The sequence below is a fragment of the Delphinus delphis genome, chromosome 15, assembly GCF_949987515.2.
Source record: "Delphinus delphis chromosome 15, mDelDel1.2, whole genome shotgun sequence".
In the NCBI taxonomy this organism is placed as follows: Eukaryota; Metazoa; Chordata; class Mammalia; order Artiodactyla; family Delphinidae; genus Delphinus; species Delphinus delphis.
Window position 1 is genome coordinate 15662946 of NC_082697.1, and position 17934 is coordinate 15680879.

Here is a 17934-nt window from a genome sequence, read left to right on the forward strand (position 1 = left end):
TGAAGCCACACCCTAGTCACCCCTCAAGGAATTGGGTTTACTTACAGGTGCTTCCAGAATAAAATGTTCAGTTACAACTTGGGTCTCAGAGGTTAAGAACTTCTGCTTTATATTTTCTAAGAAGCCAGAAAACAAGCCAGTTTTTAAACTTGACACTTTCTCACGATAAAATACCTTCCTTCTTTCTGTGGTCTGTCTGTGGGCTAACTAACTGCTCAGCCTGGCCCCAGCCATCAGGAGGAAATCGCGAGCTGCAGTCACACTGCCTGACCTTGAATCCCAATGCTACTTAACTAGCTGTGTGTCCTTGGGCAAGCTAGCTTAACTTTTCTGTGCCTCACTTTCCCCACAGGGGCAATAATACTATTTCATTAAGGGTGCTTGAAGATTCAATGAGATTTTGTATGTGAAGCGCTTAACACGATGGATACCCAGCCCACACTCAGGAATCGTTAGCTGTCAGGGTTCAAGGCCAGTCTGGGAAGCATACCTGGGCCTTGTGAAACGAAAAGCTTGCGTATCTATCACTGTGGGCATCTAGCTCCACCCCTTTTCTTGACATTGGTGTCTTCTCACTGCACACGATCTTCAGAGGCAGCCAGCCCAGGGTCTAGAGAATGCACGTGCTGCCACAGCGCCCCTGCCGGCCTCCCCAGGAAAGAGGCTCTGCCCAGGCCACTGTGTACCGTGAAGAATAAACCCTCAGAACCTTTACCCAAACTGCCACTGTCACAAAAGAACTCCACACACACTCAACCTTACAGAGATTTTTATTTAAGACCCAGTCATGCATACTAAAATTACATGTTTTCACCATTTTGACTTAGAAAATGCACTAGAAAAATAAACTTTTGATCAAAACAAACACTGAAGTAGATGTATCCACCACCATGTGTCCCTATACTTGAAGCCAAACTGAATTTCAGTTTGAAGCGAAGAATGCGACCAGTGGCCAAAATGGTGCCCCAGTCTGGTCACAAAATTAGTCCACCTCTCACCCCTTCAGAGTGGTGTCAGAGGCTCTTGGCCCCAGAGAATTTTCAAGTATTTCACTTGTAACGGGTTCCCAGCTGATATACCAAGAGGCCGAGGCATATCCACAAGAATCCCAATGGCAGCTACTTAACTGCCCAACTAAACATGGCGCCCTGTAAAATGAAAGGAAAAGCAGCTAATTGGCAAAGAGGAAAAAAGGTCACTAGCATCTCCATCCACAAATCACCCTGGGCCTTCCCATGGAGCAAGCTCTATAAAGGAAGAATATTTATTGTTGTTTAATACTTGTATCTGATGTTGTTTAATACTTGTATTTCAAGCAAACCATTTCTGAGTCAGGAGAGCAGAAGGGAATTTACTTGAGATTAACAAAATTCACAGATCCCAATACCAAAAAGGATGACCAGAACTGACATCTTTCCTGAACAGTCGATATGTTTCCGTTTGCTATCTCCACACCTCTCATGCCATGGGACAGCCATACTTACATCATTACCTTAGCGAACATTTTACTTCCTAAATGAAAGAAGAGGTGTCAAAGGAACACCTTAAAATGCGGTGCTACCCAAATGAAAAAGCAATCCCGTGACTGATCTGAGAATCAGATGGCATTTAAAGCAGCTGCCCACTCAGGAAAAATTCTGAAAGGCTCAATATCTCATAGGAATTCCAGGAAAATCTCTCTTATTACCCTGGCTCTATTTCTGGCAAAAATATAGTATCTTGCGAACTGAAGTGTCTGTAAACCTCTAAGGACCGGCGGCTTCTTGTGAAAGCGGGATGAAGTACTAGGGAACTGAAGCCACCTTTGCCAAGAGCAAATAAACTCAAGAGGGGAAGCCAGGGTTGCACTTAGGGCTATTTCTGTAGATTTCTTCCAGTCTCTGGCTGTGAAGGTAGAACAGGATTCCAGGAAGAGGCACAATTTTCCAGAATTCTATGTAGAAGAGAGGAAGAACATGCACCCCCCCCCCCCCAAATTTCTCAAGCTTACAGATTCATTTGGAAGCTTTAGGGTCAGTTCATTCAGTCCTAAATTTCCTAAAGAATCACCCAGATGCAGGGAAAAAAAGAACAAAGCCTCTCATGCCAGGAACAGAGGGTTCAGAGCTCCGAGTGTAGACACCCTTATCGTGTGACGATCCAGGGATGTTTGGTGGCTGATCTGAGGCCATGTGGCAAAGTAAAGCTGGAACTCGGGTCTCCTGGTTTACTATTCCTTTCCCTTACCTATGCCATGCTACCTGGAATTGCGGGAAAAGTTCATTTTCAGGTGTTTGTGAAATGGATCAAAACTTTTCCGTGAAGGAGAACACTCACAGTTCTCCAGGTGTTCAACTACTTGCTCCATCGCTGTGCCCTCACTGCTGAGTGAAGCTCCCAGCATGCGCCTGTGGTCATTCCCCTGCCCTGCCTGGGGCAACTTCACACAGACGCCTGGTGAAGCCATGTGGAGACCACCGTGTTCTCCACCCAGGGAGGTCCTGGTTTCACAGCTTGGTTCAAACCTCCTGAGGTGCCCAAACCATTTGATCTCTCTGGAGCCAACATAAAACACAGCAGCTCCAGAAGGTAGATAACCCTTGGCTCTGACTCCTTTCAGAAGCTGAATGAAACAGCTCCCTGATCCAACTGGGAAGGCCTGGGAAAAGGGCAACATCCTTCCTGGTCTTTGAGAAATTTCTCTATGTGAGCTTGGTCATCCCTAAGTTAAGACATGTAGACAAAGGCAATTGGCCAGCAATGCAATGCACAGTTTAAACCCTGGAAACTTGAACGATTCATGTCTAACCTTTTTGTTTTGTTTTTTAATCACTCTATCCTCTTTGGGACCTAAGAAAGCCTCTAACCAACTCTCCCATCCAGGCAGTTGAGTTCTGAACCCTCTACTATAGCCATCCCACTTGTCCTATTTAGACCTTTCCAGCAATGCTGGTCACACTGTCATTGTCAGATGGGACTACAGGCAGCCAGGGGTATGCATTTTGACATTTCCCTCTCAGCCAGGTCCCTAGAACATCCAGGGTTAGCATCTATGGTGAAAAGAATTCTCCCTAGAACTGGCACTAATGAGGTAAGTTATTTCCACCAACAACTTCTCCAGACATTTTTAAAAGTGCTAGAGAGATGAACAGCTTATTAACACCTGACTGGCCTTTGAATTTCAGAGGACTGTTCTAATCCTAACTGAGCCATCCACCTTGCCTGCTGCTCTAACAGATGCACGGAGAAGGTACACACACAACGTGTGGTACTTGTCACTTTTTTTTTTTTTGGTCACACCACGCAGCATATGGGATCTTAGGTCCCCGACCAGGGATCTAACCAGTGCCCCCTGCACTGGAAGCGTGGAGTCTTAACCACTGGACCGCCAGGGAAGGGGAAGTCCCACTTGTCACTTTTTAACACCACCATTTGCATGGAATGAATATGAAGGGAAATAGGTCAAAAGCTGTCAGATGAACCACTTAATTTGATGCGTGGGCTAAGGCTAAATTCTTGACAGAAAGAGTCTAAAGTGCTGAAATGCAGAACTAACATTCAGTCTGGCTGAACACGAGAGAGAAACTCAAGTGGGCTGGGGTGGCAGGGGGTGAGGGTGGAGGTCCCAGAATAACTTGCCCTTGTGTTCATTTCCAGAAGCCAAAATCTAAGAATCCCAAGGAAGTTAACCATTCACCGTTGCCAGGTTTAAAATATACCCCCGAGTCTCAGGAATGGAAGGAATTCATCCAAGATTCTGGGCATCTCACCTGCCCTCACAAAGGCCATCCTTTTCAAGTTTAACCCTCACCATGAAAAGAAAATGGGGATTGCTCAGTCCACTGTTTCTTTAAAGGCAGGGCCAAAAAATGACACCTCCCTCTTGGAAAGGCCCAGGCGTACTAAGAAAAACAGGATCCAACCACTGGTATCTAGAGAGTCCTCTTTCTAGGCAGAAAACTGACGTCTAACGTTCAATCAATCACTAAACCAAATCCCAGAACCTCGGTAGTAGCCAAAAGGGCCCTCAGGATCACTTCATTCAGCCTCATTTTACAGATGAGAAAGCTGAGGCCCAGGTCTCTTAATTCTTAGGCCAGAATTCTTTTATTTTATTTTTTAAAATAAATTTATTTATTTTTGACTGCGTTGGGTCTTCGTTGCTGCACGTGGACTTTCTCTAATTGTGGCTAGCAGGGGCTACTCCTCGTTGCAGTGCACGGGCTTCTCAATGCGGTGGCTTCTCTTGTTGCAGAGCACGGGCTCTAGGCGTGTGCGCTTCAGTAGTTGTGGCACGCGGGCTCAGTAGTTGTGGCTCGCAGGGTCTTGAGCGCAGCTTCAGTAGCTGTGGCACACGGGCTTAGCTGCTCCGCGGCATGTGGGATCTTCCTGGACCAGGGCTTGAACCCGTGTCCCCTGCGTTGGCAGGCGGATTCTTAACCACTGCACCACCAGGGAAGCCCCCAGAATTCTTTTAGCTACACAGGCCTGGCATCCAGTCTTTTAGGTTGAGTCAAATCACATACATCTAGGATCATGTATGATTCCACTGAGAACCAGACCTAAGGCTTTATGGGTTTGGGAAAACTTTTTCTATTGCAAGATTCAACCCACGAATCCCAGAGGTCCGTGAGGTCCGTGGCTCCTGAAGTTGATCAGGAGGTGCTGCTTCGGTCTGGGTGCTCGCATGATTCAGTGAAGGTGCTTTCCAGACCCAGTGATGGACTAACACTTCAAGTTTCTTGATGAGCACAGAGGTCTGCAGTTAGGCTTCATGTGAAGAACACAAACTCCCATTGTCTCACGTGTGGCCAGTTTGCAGCCTTGGTCAAACTGTTTCATAGGTGTGTGCTGACTGGCCAATCAGGTTGTTTTCTCTTAGAACGTGGGATCAGAGTGAACTTTGGTCCTGATTTTTCTTGCTTTGAGCTGTGTCAAAACCAGATACGGCTTCAGATGAAGGGCTGCACACTGGGATTCCAAACGTTTGGAATCGCTGGGGGAGCTTTCTCCATGTGTTCCATAGGAGTCATTCAAGTAACCAAAGCCTCACCCCGCGGCGTACCTCAGAGCCCTACAGGCTTTCCCTCCACGCTGCAGTTCTGTTACAAGGAGCAAGACAATCCATGGCTCCTCAAATTCTCCTTGGACCTCTCCAAAGAAAGAAGAAAAGGTTTTAAAGATGGTGACATTCACAGGGGACTGGCTAGTAGCAGGAGTACAGCTGTGATTTCACAGCCCGCATGGAGTCATCACACGGCGCCTCTGGGCTCAGCCCCTCGGGCGGCAAGGCCTGGCCCAGGATGCTGTCGCAGGGAGGGCCAGGTTGGCAGAACTCCCTCACAAAGTCCTCCTCCGAGGCCAGCAGCGCCGCGTTCCAGGCGGTGATGTCCAGCTCTCCGGCCGTGCCCCCATACTCCTTGGGGAGAATGTTTCTTGGAAGGTTTGAATGGAGAGAGTTCAGGTCAGACCCATGAAGGAAAAACTACAGAGGATGAAAGGAAAGCACACACGTCCTTAGGTTAACCAGTAACTCAGGAGGTGCTCAAACGAATATCTGTTGAATGAATAAAGGAACAGTTGATGCCAACTCTACCCAGTTCCTCGAAAAGCTTGAGGATCCTTAATCCTCTTTTCCTTACACCCCATATCCTGCTGGCTGGTAAGGGGTATAAGGAAATGCATCCGGAATTCTAGCCCTTCCCTGCCACCCTAATGGTACCAGGCCACCATCCCTTCTTACCTGGATTCCTACAACAGCTTCCTCACTCGTCTCTGTGTTCACACCCTTGTCCCACCACGATCTAAACACTTTTCAACATGCGTCGGATCAAGTCACTCCTCTAATATGTACAAGCTTCCCGTTTCCACGTTACTCAGACTAAAAGCCGGACTCCCTACGATGGCCCACACAACCTGGCCCCTGTTACCCCTCTGCCTCCCACTCCTACCACCTGCCCCTGCTGCTCCCCCAAGCCACTCCCATCTCAGGGTCCCCCAGATCACTGTAAGGTTCACTCCCTCATTGCTTTCAAGTCTTTGCTCAAACGCCAGCTTCTCAGTGACACCACTTCTAACTACCCTGTTGAATACTACAACCCCTTCCCCACTTCCAGCACCCACCGTCCCCGTTCTCTGCTTTATTTTTCTCCATAGCACTTAGCACATCCTTATCCTAGATAGCATATGTAGTCCATCGTCTGTGTCTCTTTCTAGAATGAGAGGGATTTTGGGGGCAGAGATTTTGGTCTGTTTTGTTCATCGAGAACATACTTGCACAGAGTAGTTGATCAAAACATATTTTTGAGTGAATGAACGAACATACGAAGGACCAAGTGAACAAGATTGTGGGCCACCAGTAAGGTCATTTCACAGATGTAAAAGACCTCTTCCAAAGCTGCTTTGGTAAAAGCAGGTTCCAAATGGGAGCTCCAGGAACCAACATGGGTTCAAACCCAGGTAGGGAGGCCACTAAATCAGAGGTTCTCAAACCTAACCATGTATCAGAATCACCTAAGGAGATTTTAAAAGCATAGATCCTGGGCTCCATCCCCGAACTGATGAGTTAAAATCTTCAGGGAAAGGGCCTGGGAATCTGGATCTGGATTTTAAGTTCCCTCGCTTACACACTTGAGATTCTCTATATGTTTCCTCTTTGAAAAAGAGAACAAAATTCAAGAATATTTGAGTGACCAGAACCATGTTCCCAGGCCTAGGAAAGAAGGAGAAAAATACCACCCACCACATTTCAATCGTGATCCTGGGAAAAGTTGAAAGAGAAGTGGCTCTTCAGGGTCAGAGAGGAAGACTGTCTTTGAAAGTGACATCTATCCTTTCTTAAATAAGAATTAAACTAAAAACTCACAGATCTCATAAACCTTGAATTGCTCCACAAACTACGAGCAAGACCACAATTTAGGTAAGTGGAAAGGCTTAAATAGCATTTTTAAAGCCCAAGGAGTTGTAGTAAGAAATTGCCGGGCTTCCCTGGTGGTGCAGTAGTTAAGAATCCGCCTGCCAATGCAGGGGACACGGGTTCGAGCCCTGGTCCGGGAAGATCCCACATGCTGTGGAGCAACTAAGCCCATGTGCCACAACTACTGAGCCCGCGTGCCACAACTACTGAAGCCCGTGCTCCGCAACATGAGAAGCCACCACAATGAGGAGCCCGCGCACAGCAACAAAAACCCAACACAGCCAAAAATAAATAAATGTATTAAATAAAAAAAAAAGAAATTGACATGACTCTTTTTAACTACCTGCCCAGTGACTACCCTTTGCCATGTCCTCTTACACATAAAACACAATGTTGGTTCACAATGCCCAGGCCAGGATATTAAAAAGTCTAAATGATCACAGAGCAGGGACGTTCCTACTATAACAATCCTAGTTCTGCTCTCTCCACTGGCAAATATTATATTCTCATTAATTTCATCTCCCCCTCACAGAAAGGAGTGTTCATTTATTTTATCTGTAACCTTGCACTTTCCAAATCAGTAGTCCCAGGGCAAGAATAATACGCTAAGTTTACTGTCATCACAATAAATTTATAGATGTCACAAAAAAGGCAGCATTAAAAAAAAATTGAAGTATCTTAAGTCGATAGGATCATCACTTACTCTGTTTGCTATTTTCTCCTTCAGAAACGGTTTTATGATGGCAAAAATGCCTTTAAATATTCGAGGTTCGTTCACTACATGGACTGCTTTTATCCGAATGGGGAAACCATCCTGTGGGGGAAGGGAAGGGGGTGTTAGAACCTGTGGAGCATCTGGAAACTGTCCATTACCACAGCCTGGGAACTTTTTTTTGTCCCCCAGATCATCATACAGGACTAGAAAACCACTGATCCAAATGAATTATCCTTACACCTGAATCTGCAAAGAAGAGTGGACGCTAAGGAAAGCCAAAGTATTGTCTCAAAGCCAGGATTCACATTTCTGATAATGACCAGAGGTGACATTTAAAGGCTTAAATAATCAGTCTGGTGTGCAGTAGTGGCTCAAACACACCACTGAGGAGAATCGTGGTGTCACTGAACCTCCAGAGCTCATGGGAGGCAGCACCCCACGGGCTGGGTCAGAACAAAGCTCCAACCTGCGAGAGCTGGGAGGCGCAGGCCAGGCTACATCCTGAAGGTCTCGGTTTCCTTTCAACAAGGAAAGATAATTCTTGCCTTGTCTATTTCAGAGGATTCCCTGAAGGACTGAATGGGTTATAAAGACTGTAAGTGTGCTTTGTAGCTACGAGGATATACTGCACAGCACAGGGAATTATAGCCATTATTTTGTAATAACTTTTAATGGAGTGTAATCTATAAAAATACTGAATCATTGTGCTGTACACCTTAAACTAACATAATATTGTAAATCAACTATACTTCAATTTTTTAAAAAAAGTGCTTTGCATGTGCAAACCATTTCACACACTACTGGTGTGTAAGGAACTTTATGGTTCCCAGAGATTTGAGTTCTGAAACACAGAACATGAGGTGTGAAAGCATCTGACCAAAACAGCCCAACAGGGCTCCCAATGCCCAGGTCCCACAGAAAGGAGGAGAGGTTCCATCACTTCAGCAGAAACCTCAGTTTCGTTTGTTGAGAATTTCTCTGCCTTCTGTACCAAAAAAAAAAAAAAAAAGCAGAGAGCATTTCTCTGTTTTTTGGACTCTTACCCTAAAGCTGATCTTGCCTAGAAACTACTGGAGACCCTGATGAGAATGAGTGGTGAATTGGACTTTTACGTTTCTTCCCATAATGCTTTTCTATTGTTCTGACTGTGGAGAGGAGGTGGGGTTTGTGTATCAGGTGGAATTAGAGGTAAGTGGACAGGGCCCTGGGGAAACCAAACAGCCACAGGACAGGACAGGCACACGACACACAGGGGCCATACCTGAAGGATGCCAATCACCTTTTTGGCTATAAAAGGGCCAAAATGAGATGCCTTTGATAAGCTCACTCCTTTGTAGTCTGCAAGAATTACAATTCCATTCACCTGGGTTTCTTCAGACTGAATGAGTTTTTCTAACGTCAGGTATATGGCTCGGATATTTTCGGTAATTGGATAGTTGCTCGGGATCCATCTGTCTAAGGTCATAAGAGATGGACAGTATGTTACAGAAATGAACACAAACAACTAATCAGACAGGCTACGATTTATCTCCTTCCTAAAACTATTGTTTAAAAATGGAAAAGATAGAATTCTACTGGCATGACTATTTAGATCTCTAAGTGGTAGCTGATGTTTCTTAACTCCAAACATAGCAGCACATTCTGAAATGGAAATGCAATTGAGTGGTGAGGATGAAACAGTGAGTTCTGAAGTCAGACACATGCGGGGGTTTGAATCTTACTAGTTGTGTGACCTTGGGCAAGTTACCTTCTCACCATGGGCCTACATATTATCCCATACATAGAATAGGATAACAATACTGGCTTCATGGACATCTGCACCTTCTGCCATCACAAGTCCCCTTATCTTCATGAGACCACCCTGATTTTCCTTAGGGAACTACCCCTTCCCATGCTAGCCATACAGTTTGGGTAAACGGACTTCACTCCTGGGTCCAAAGCTGGGCTTGGCCAATACGGGTATTATAACCTCCTGGCCACAAGCATGTGATCCAAGCCAGGTCAAGCAGAACCATGGGGACTCAATTCTGGGACCCTGGCCCTTTGGAAACAGAAGATCTCTCTTCTTTCATGTAGTGGTGAGGCTGGGAGCCTGAGACTCAGGGACCCCATGAGGCAAGAGCTGGTCTGAGAATGAAGCCCAGACTGAGGACAGCAGAGGTGGAGATGGCCTTCCAATGCTGTTGTCTGAGCAAATCCCCCTTTCCAGGCTGGATGCTCCTTTAATGTTCCCCATATGATCGAGGAGTCTTTCTCTCTTTGGGGAAAAGATGAAAAGGACAACTTTTGAGTGTTAACCACTATTCTCAAGAAAATCCCACTAACATCTCAGTGTCTCTTTCTTACAAAGGTGAAACTCCACAGGGGGACTTCCCTGGTGGCGCAGTGGTTAAGACTCTGCGCTCCCAATGCAGGGGGCCCAGGCTCGATCCTTTGTCAGGGAACTAGATCCCACATGCATGCCGCAACTAAGAGTTCACATGCCACAACTAAGACCCAGTGCAACCAAATAAATAAATAAATAAATATTAAAAGAAGAAAAAAACTCCACAGGATTGCCACCAATGGGATTTGTGATATGTGCAAAATTCCTATGAAAAAACCTTTGTCCAAAAATTATGCCAGCTTGTTGTTTGATGTTGCTGCTAATTGAACCTGCTTCTACGTAACTGGCTATCACCCTTTTCAATCACATATGTCTCAAAAGAGCTTATAAAAAGGCAAAGCCAATACCTAGTTAAGAACAAAATCTGTATCTGCCTCCTGCTAAAATGTGGAGTCGGTGGGGAGGGATCCAGACCTGCTGCAGACATATGGGGAAAAAAATCCATCACACGAGCAAAGAGTTCAAACCACACAAGCAAAGGGGTGAAACCAGTGTGGTAATATCTGACTGTTTCCGTTTATTCGTATGAGGTGAGCACAGAGGAGGAACAGAAACTCTCGCTGACTGGTTCCTAGGTTTCTTGGTGCCCTGACGTCTCCATCGCATTGCTTATTTTAAAATGAACGCCCCTCATTTTGGAAAGCACCGAAAACGGCAGGCAAAGCAGTTAACACTGTGCCTGGTACACAGTAATGGCTCAAGAGAATGTGGTTTAGTCTACCAAAAGGGTTTGGTAAAGGACTAAAGGAAGTGGCAACGTGGGGCCTGCAGGCAGAGGAAGGTGCCCTGCCGCTTCCACTCGCATCAGTTTCCAGAGGCATTTGTATGCATGAGCAGAAAGGGCAGTCAGCAGGTTCTCATGTTCCCAGCGTGCTTGGGAAGAAGAACACAGCAATCTTACTTTCACATTTTCTTTTCAGTTCTGCTCTGATGGAAAATGTTGAGGTTGGGGGCAGAGTGGAGGACTCTCCAGAGTTTATAATGCATTTGGTGTCAGGGAGGAGAAGAGGACAAAGAATCAGAAGGCTTGAGTTCTAGGACACCTCGGTCGTTGTGTCAACCAAAAAAATGTTCCCACGCATTTCTAAATGCTTCTGGGCAGGGGGAGGTGCCTCTGTTGAAAACTACTGTGCCAAAGAAATGCCAGGTGTCCCGATTACCATCATGCAGTGCTGAGATCTGAAAGTGAATCTAAAGTGAATACTTTCAAGGGCTTAACAAAGCAGAGGGAGCGCGGAGAGGACAGAGGAGGCACGTGGTAGGCAGATACCTTTCCAGGCATCTGCCCAGCCCAGACCCTTTCACTGATATCTGTATCTCATGTGCTCACTAAGGAGTGAAAGGGTGGGAGCTGAGGCGGGGTGTCCTGGCAGCCCCGCTTGTACACGATGACCAGGGTCGCTTTCTCAGCCCACCAGATTCCCAACCCTAGAAATCTGGAATTTGCATTGAAAGAACTTAGTTGGGTGGCCAGGTAAACCTGGGAGCTGAGGGGTGTACTGAGGGAGCAGAAGCCAGTCCACGGACAGAAGTGTGAGGAAGATGTGCAAAGGGCAGCAGAGATGTGGTCCAGAGAGACACACAGACTGACAGACAGTCAGAAGCAGAGACAGGGAGAATGGCGGGCTTAGTTCCTGATGGGGGAATGAATTGGATTCTGGGTCTTGGCTCCTGGGCCCGGCAAGAGCCGTGTTCCTTCAGATCTGTGGTGCTGTGCTTCCATCTCCTTAGACTAAATCCTCCCTTTTGTCTTAAGCCGGTAGAGCAGGGTTTTGTTCTCTTTCGATCAAAAGAGACTTGACTGGGACTTCCCTGGTGGCTCAGTGGATAAGACTCCATGCTCCCAATGCAGGGGGCCTGGGTTCGATCCCTGGTCAGGGAACTAGATCCCACATGCATGACGCAAATAAGAGTTTGCATGCCACAACTAAGGAGCCCGCGCTGCAACTAAGACCCACAACCAAATAAATATATATACGTGTGTGTGTACATATATATATATATATATATATATATATATGAGCCCTGACTAAGGCAAGGAGGGGACAAAAGGGAATAAGAAAGAGAGAGAGGGCGCTGAGCAGACGCATCCCAAGCTGTACCCACGCCCCACCCCCAGAGACGGTGAGGGTGGTACCTGGACGGAGGCAGAGGATGTGGCAGCCCCTGGGGTCGGTGTGGGGCAGTACAGTGAGGAATCCGGAAGCCAGGACCTCTTTCAAGGCCGAGGGCCGCAGGTTGTTGAAGACTTCGGGCCAGCTTCTCCGGCAGCTGTGGTAGTTGATCAGGAGCTGGAGGGCCCGGTCGTAGTCAAACTTGCGGGCTCGGAGGAAGCGCAGCAGGAAGGCGTCCTCGAGGGAGGTGCTCAGGTTCGGGCACTCCTTGCGCACCATGTCCCGGAGGGCCTGGACATCGCGGAGCCTCCATTCTGGCTTCTCCTGCAGTTCCTCCCTGGCTTTGGCCACCAGGTCCTCGGTCAGCGAGCACACATAGCCGGTGCGTGCGGGGGGCGGCGGCAGCTCACTTTCCGAAAGTGAGGCCGCGGAAGGGCTGGTTCTCAGAGAGTCACTTTCTTCTGACATTAGCTCCCAGGATCCCTGCAAAAACAGAAGCCCTGCGTGATGTGGAGAAAGCCCAGCACCGCTCATTCCAAATCAGAGAGCAGCACGAGGGAGGGGGGCAGAGACGATTTTTGTCAAGCCAAGAACCTCAGAGCAGTGGTTCTTGACTGGAGGAGTATCTGAACCACGTGCCCAAGCCCAGCCCCAGACGGCATGAAGGAAGAATCTCCGCAGAGGCACCCAGGCAGCTAGAGCAGGATGCACACACCCCTTATCAAACACACTGGCCTTGCTCACAGAGGTATGAACAGGTGCTCAACCTGACTTGTAATTAAAGAAATGCAAACTAAAACACCTTTGAAATTCAGATTAGCAAAAATGCAAAACAGGTCCTCTGGTATGCTTGCTGTTGGTGGGAGAATAAATTGACATAGGGTAGTTTGTCAATATCTATGAAGATTTCAAACCACATACCCTTACAAGTATCATATGATATCACTTGTATGTGGAATCTAAAACAGTGATACAGATGAACTTATTTACAAAACAGAAATAGACTCACAGACAGAAAACAAACTTACGGTTACCAAAGGGGGAAGAGGGGGAGGGATAAATTAGGAATTTGGGATTAACAGATACACACTACTGTTTATAATATAGATAAACAACAAGGACCTACACAGGGAACTATATTCAGTATCTTATAATACCCTGTTAATGGAAAAGAATCTGAAAAAGAATAGATATATATGTATAACTGAATCACTTTGCTGTAAACCTGAAACATTGTAAATCAACTATACTTCAGTTAAAAAAAAACACATACCTTTGGCCCAGCATTCCATTTCTAGGACATGTACTTGTATGTGTGTGCAAAATATGCACACCAGGATGATTGTTACAAGTATTGATTATAATGGCAAAAGACTGGAAATACTACCTACATCACCCAGCTGGAGACTGGTTAAATAATATTACCATATGAGTGGAATACTATTCAGTCGTGAAAAGGAATTAGGCAGATCTTTATGAATTGACACGTTAAGGAAAAAGAAAGCAGTTGCAGAAAAGTGTGAAAAAAAGACCTGCATTTAAAGGAAGCCATAAACAAGACGAAAAGACAACCCTCAGAATGGGAGAAAGTATTTGCAAATGAAGCAATGGACAAGGGATTAATCTCCAAAATATACAAACAGCTCATGCAGCTCAATATCAAAAGAACAAACAACCCAATCAAAAAATGGGCAGAAGACCTAAATAGACATTTCTCCAAAGATGACATACAGATGGCGAAGAGGCACATAAGATGGTCAACATCACTAATTATTAGAGAAATGCAAATCAAAACTACAATGAAGTATCACCTCATACCAGTCAGAATGGCCATCATCAAAAAATCTACAAAAAACAATAAATGCTGGAGAGGGTGTGGAGAAAAGGGAATCCTCTTGCACTGTTGGTAGGAATGTAAATTGATACAGCCACTATGGAGAACAGTATGGAGGTTCCTTAAAAAACCTAAAAATAGAATTACCATATGACCCAGCAATCCCACTGTTGGGTACATACCCTGAGAAAACCATAATTCAAAAAGACACCTGCACCCCAAAGTTCATTGCAGCATGACTTGCAATAGCCAGGTCATGGAAGCAACCTAAATGCCCATCGACAAATGAATGGATAAAGGAGATGTGGTAAATATATACAATGGAATATTACTCAGCCATGAAAAGGAACGAAATTGGGTCATTTGTAGAGCCGTGGATGGACCTAGAGACTGTCATACAGAGAGAAGTAAGTCAGAAAGAGAAAAACAAATATTGTTTATTAATGCATATATGTGGAATCTAGAAAAATGGCACAGATGAACCTGTTTGCAAGGCAGAAATAGCGACACAGACATAGGGAACAAACATATGGAAACCAAGGTGGGGGGGTGGGATGAATTGGAATATTGGGATTGACATATATACACTAATATGCATAAAACAGATAACTAATGAGAACCTGCTGTATAGCACAGGGAACTCTACTCAATGCTCTGTGGTGACCTAAATGGGAAGGAAATCCAAAAAACAGGGGATATATGTATACATATAGCTGATTCACTTCACTGTACAGCAGAAACTAACACAACATTGTAAAGCAACTATACCCCAATTAAAAAAAAAAAGACTTGCATTTACATTTTAAAAATATATGCATATATACTTGTGAATGCACCTGAAATTTCTGGAAGGAAGTACAAGAAAACTGTTAACCATGGTTCCCTCTAGGGAACAGAACTAGACACTGGACATTTAAGGAGAGAGAAAGAGACTCTTTACTGTACTGTTAAATTTTTTACCATATCCACATGTGACTTAGCATGGCGGCTGTGAAACTGATCAGATCTCCTGTCGGGGTGGAACATAACTGATGGGTGTCCCCAGTTGCTGTCCCTCCGGATCCACCATCCGGTGGATGCACACTTTCCACAGACTGTCCCTGGCCAATGACTGAGTGAAACGTAGGACTCCTTGAACAGGCATCAAGGACTCCCTATCTGCCTGGCCGAATCTTTTCTGGAACCACAGTGCAGTCCAAGACTTCCTGCCCAAACCTCCGGCACAGGGACTGGCCTCAAATTGCTATCAGAAGCTCTCCCTGATTTCTCCAGTTCCCCTCCCTTTTATGTGTTGCTGCCATTAAATTTCTTGCATGTCTAATCTCATCCTAGTGTCTGCTTCTTGGAAGGTCTGAACTAACACACCTATTAAAGGAAAAAACAAAACAAACAAAACAAAATAACACAGCTGCCTTAGATATTTCAGGAATAAGGTTGCAGCAGGGCTGCCCAGTTCCAAAGCCCAAGCTCTTGTCCATGGGCTGTCACTGGTCCCCCACTCGGAACTCAACAAGGAAGGCAGGAACCATCTTGGGGTCTCTGCACAGGCCACGGCAGCCACAGTGACCAGGTCACCCCCTCTAAATCTTAGGTCTGCACACTCTGTTCCTTGTGTTCTAACCTCCAGCCTCACCCAGCTTCTTTCACTTCCTCCCAAAGGTGGTTTTCTTATCCTCTGCACATCCTGTTTCCTCTGCCTAGCATGCTCATCCTCCAGTGCTTCTGCCCAATACCAATTCACCCTTCGGTGCCCATTAGATGCTACTTCATTTATTCAACAAATATTGAGCACTTGGTAGGTACCAGGCCCTCGTCCAGGCCCTGGGGGCAATTACTAGAAGATAATAAGTGCTATGGAGAGAAATAAAAGAGGCAAGGGGGTTGCAAGTACCTGGGGATAGGACTTGCAATTTTAAGTACCGTGATCAGGGAAGTCCTCACCCAAGTGACATGTGTGAGAAGATGAAGATGAGGGAGCAAGCCATTCTGGGGGAAGAAAAAGTGCAAAGCCTGAGGCAGGACCATGCCTGGCTTTTTCAAGGAACAGGGAGGAGGCCAGTATGGCAAGAGCCAAATGCGCAAGGTGGACAATACTGGCAGATGAATTGAGAGAGGAACTGGGGACCCAGTTGGTACTGGGCTTTGTAGGCCAGTAAGAGCATAGTTACTCTGACTTCAGTGGGAGTCAAGGAGGGTTTTGAGTAGACTGACATGATCGGATTCAGATTTCAAAAAGATCACTGGGCTATCTTGAGAATGGACTGTAAGAGAATGAGAACAGAGGCAAAGAGACCATTTAGAAGCTACTGCAATAATCCAGGTGAGGGATGATGGTGCTTAAAGCGGGAAGCCTTCTCTGACTCCGGGCCAGGTTAGGAGCTCCCCTCACCCCTGCAGGAGCTCTTCCGCATAGCGCTTCTCTGTTGCGACTGTAGGCAATTTGAGCACAACATCCACATCTGTCTTGTTCATCACCTTAAACCCACCCAGCACTTAAGAGAGTGTCAGACACAGTCTGTGCTCCATAAATATTTGTTGGATGAGTTTCATCTGCTTGGCGGGAGGTACGCTGAGTGAGGAATAGATCAACAATCATGGTTCACAGGACCCACCCTGGGCTCTGTTTTCCTGGCAGTCACCAACAGATGCCTGTAATCCCAATCGAGTAATTAGCCAGAAGACAGACTGTAGCATCCACGGACTACAGGCCTAGCCTCAACGTCCCTCTCCAGCCTGTCTCCCACCTTTCCCCCCTCAATGCACATGAAATGTCAGCCAAAGCAAACTAATGACCCACCATTCTTGGAACACCTCATGCATTTCTGATACCTCTGCCTGGAATTTCCTTGCCTCATTTGTTCTCAACCAGACAACCCATCACCTTCCAGGCCCAGCTTCAATGTCACCTCCTCTACGAAGCCTTCCTTGACTCCCCCAGGGTGACTCTCTCCCGTTTTCCACAGCACTGGGTTCCTACATCTCTTTCAGAAAATGCAGGTCAGTGTCTTGTGTGTTTACCTGAAACTCCTCCAAGCCAGTTTCACCCATCCATTCATTTATCAAAGAATTACTGATCACCTGTGGCAGGCACTGTGCTTACAGGTGCTGGGCACACAACAATGAACAATATAATTCTTTGCCTTATGAAATTTAACTCATAGTGGAATGATGAAAAGAGATAATATGTACTTGAGCATTTTACCATGTATCAAGTACTGTGATAAGCACTTTACATCCATCTCTTGTTTAATCTTCACAATATTTGGTGAGGGCACTAATTCTGTTCCTAGTTTACAAAGGGGGAAACTGCCCATTAGAATGTAAATTCCATGGGGGCAGACAACTTGCCTGCCGCGTTCACTGCTATCCCCAGTGCCTGGCCCATGATGGTACTCTGTAAATACTAGCGGATGATGTGAGGATAAGGGCCCAAGGGTACACACCTAGTGAGGCAGAGCAAGGATGTATCTAGCCCCACACTGGGCTCTACGCTGCACCTAGAGCTTCCTGTTTAATCTCCAGGGCCTTGGCAGTATCAACCACAGAGCAGGACCCAGTCACAGTCTGGTAAATGAATTGATGGGTGGGCACACAGATGGGTGCAAACACCATTTGTTAGGGTCAAGCCGGGGAATCTTCCCCACCTGGAGCCTATCATTTTTTTAAGCATCACCTTCCTTCCCATCCTACCCCAAGAAGAGGTCAGGAATCACCGTTCCTGAAGCCCCAGAGACCCCACGTCCCGTCGACACCTTCCGAGGCCCCCACTTCCGGCTGTCACCCCTTCCCCAGGTGTCCCCATTTCCTGGGGTCTCTCTCGGATGCCCCACTTCCGGTCGTCCCTCCCTCTCAAGGGTCCCTCTCCCTGGCCCCCGGGGCACACCGGCTCGCGGGCACTCACCGGCCCGGCTACGGGGCGGAGCGCGGGTCAATCGGCGGCGGGAGCCTCGTCCGGCAGCGCGCACAGAACCGACCCGCACTCCCCACCCG

The 17934-nt window shown here is 46.5% G+C and overlaps 1 protein-coding gene across 1 annotated transcript; it reads right to left on the reverse strand.

Annotated features, from left to right (window-relative positions):
* Positions 1-759: 759 nt before the first annotated feature.
* Positions 760-17934, reverse strand: TTPAL (alpha tocopherol transfer protein like). The gene is made up of 5 exons (XM_060030749.1): positions 17846-17934; positions 12134-12593; positions 8872-9065; positions 7599-7709; positions 760-5464 (listed from the first exon to the last, which is right to left on the reverse strand). The coding sequence occupies exons 2-5, from the start codon at positions 12576-12578 to the stop codon at positions 5186-5188; spliced, it is 1029 nt and encodes a 342-aa protein (XP_059886732.1). The 5' UTR covers positions 12579-12593; positions 17846-17934; the 3' UTR covers positions 760-5185.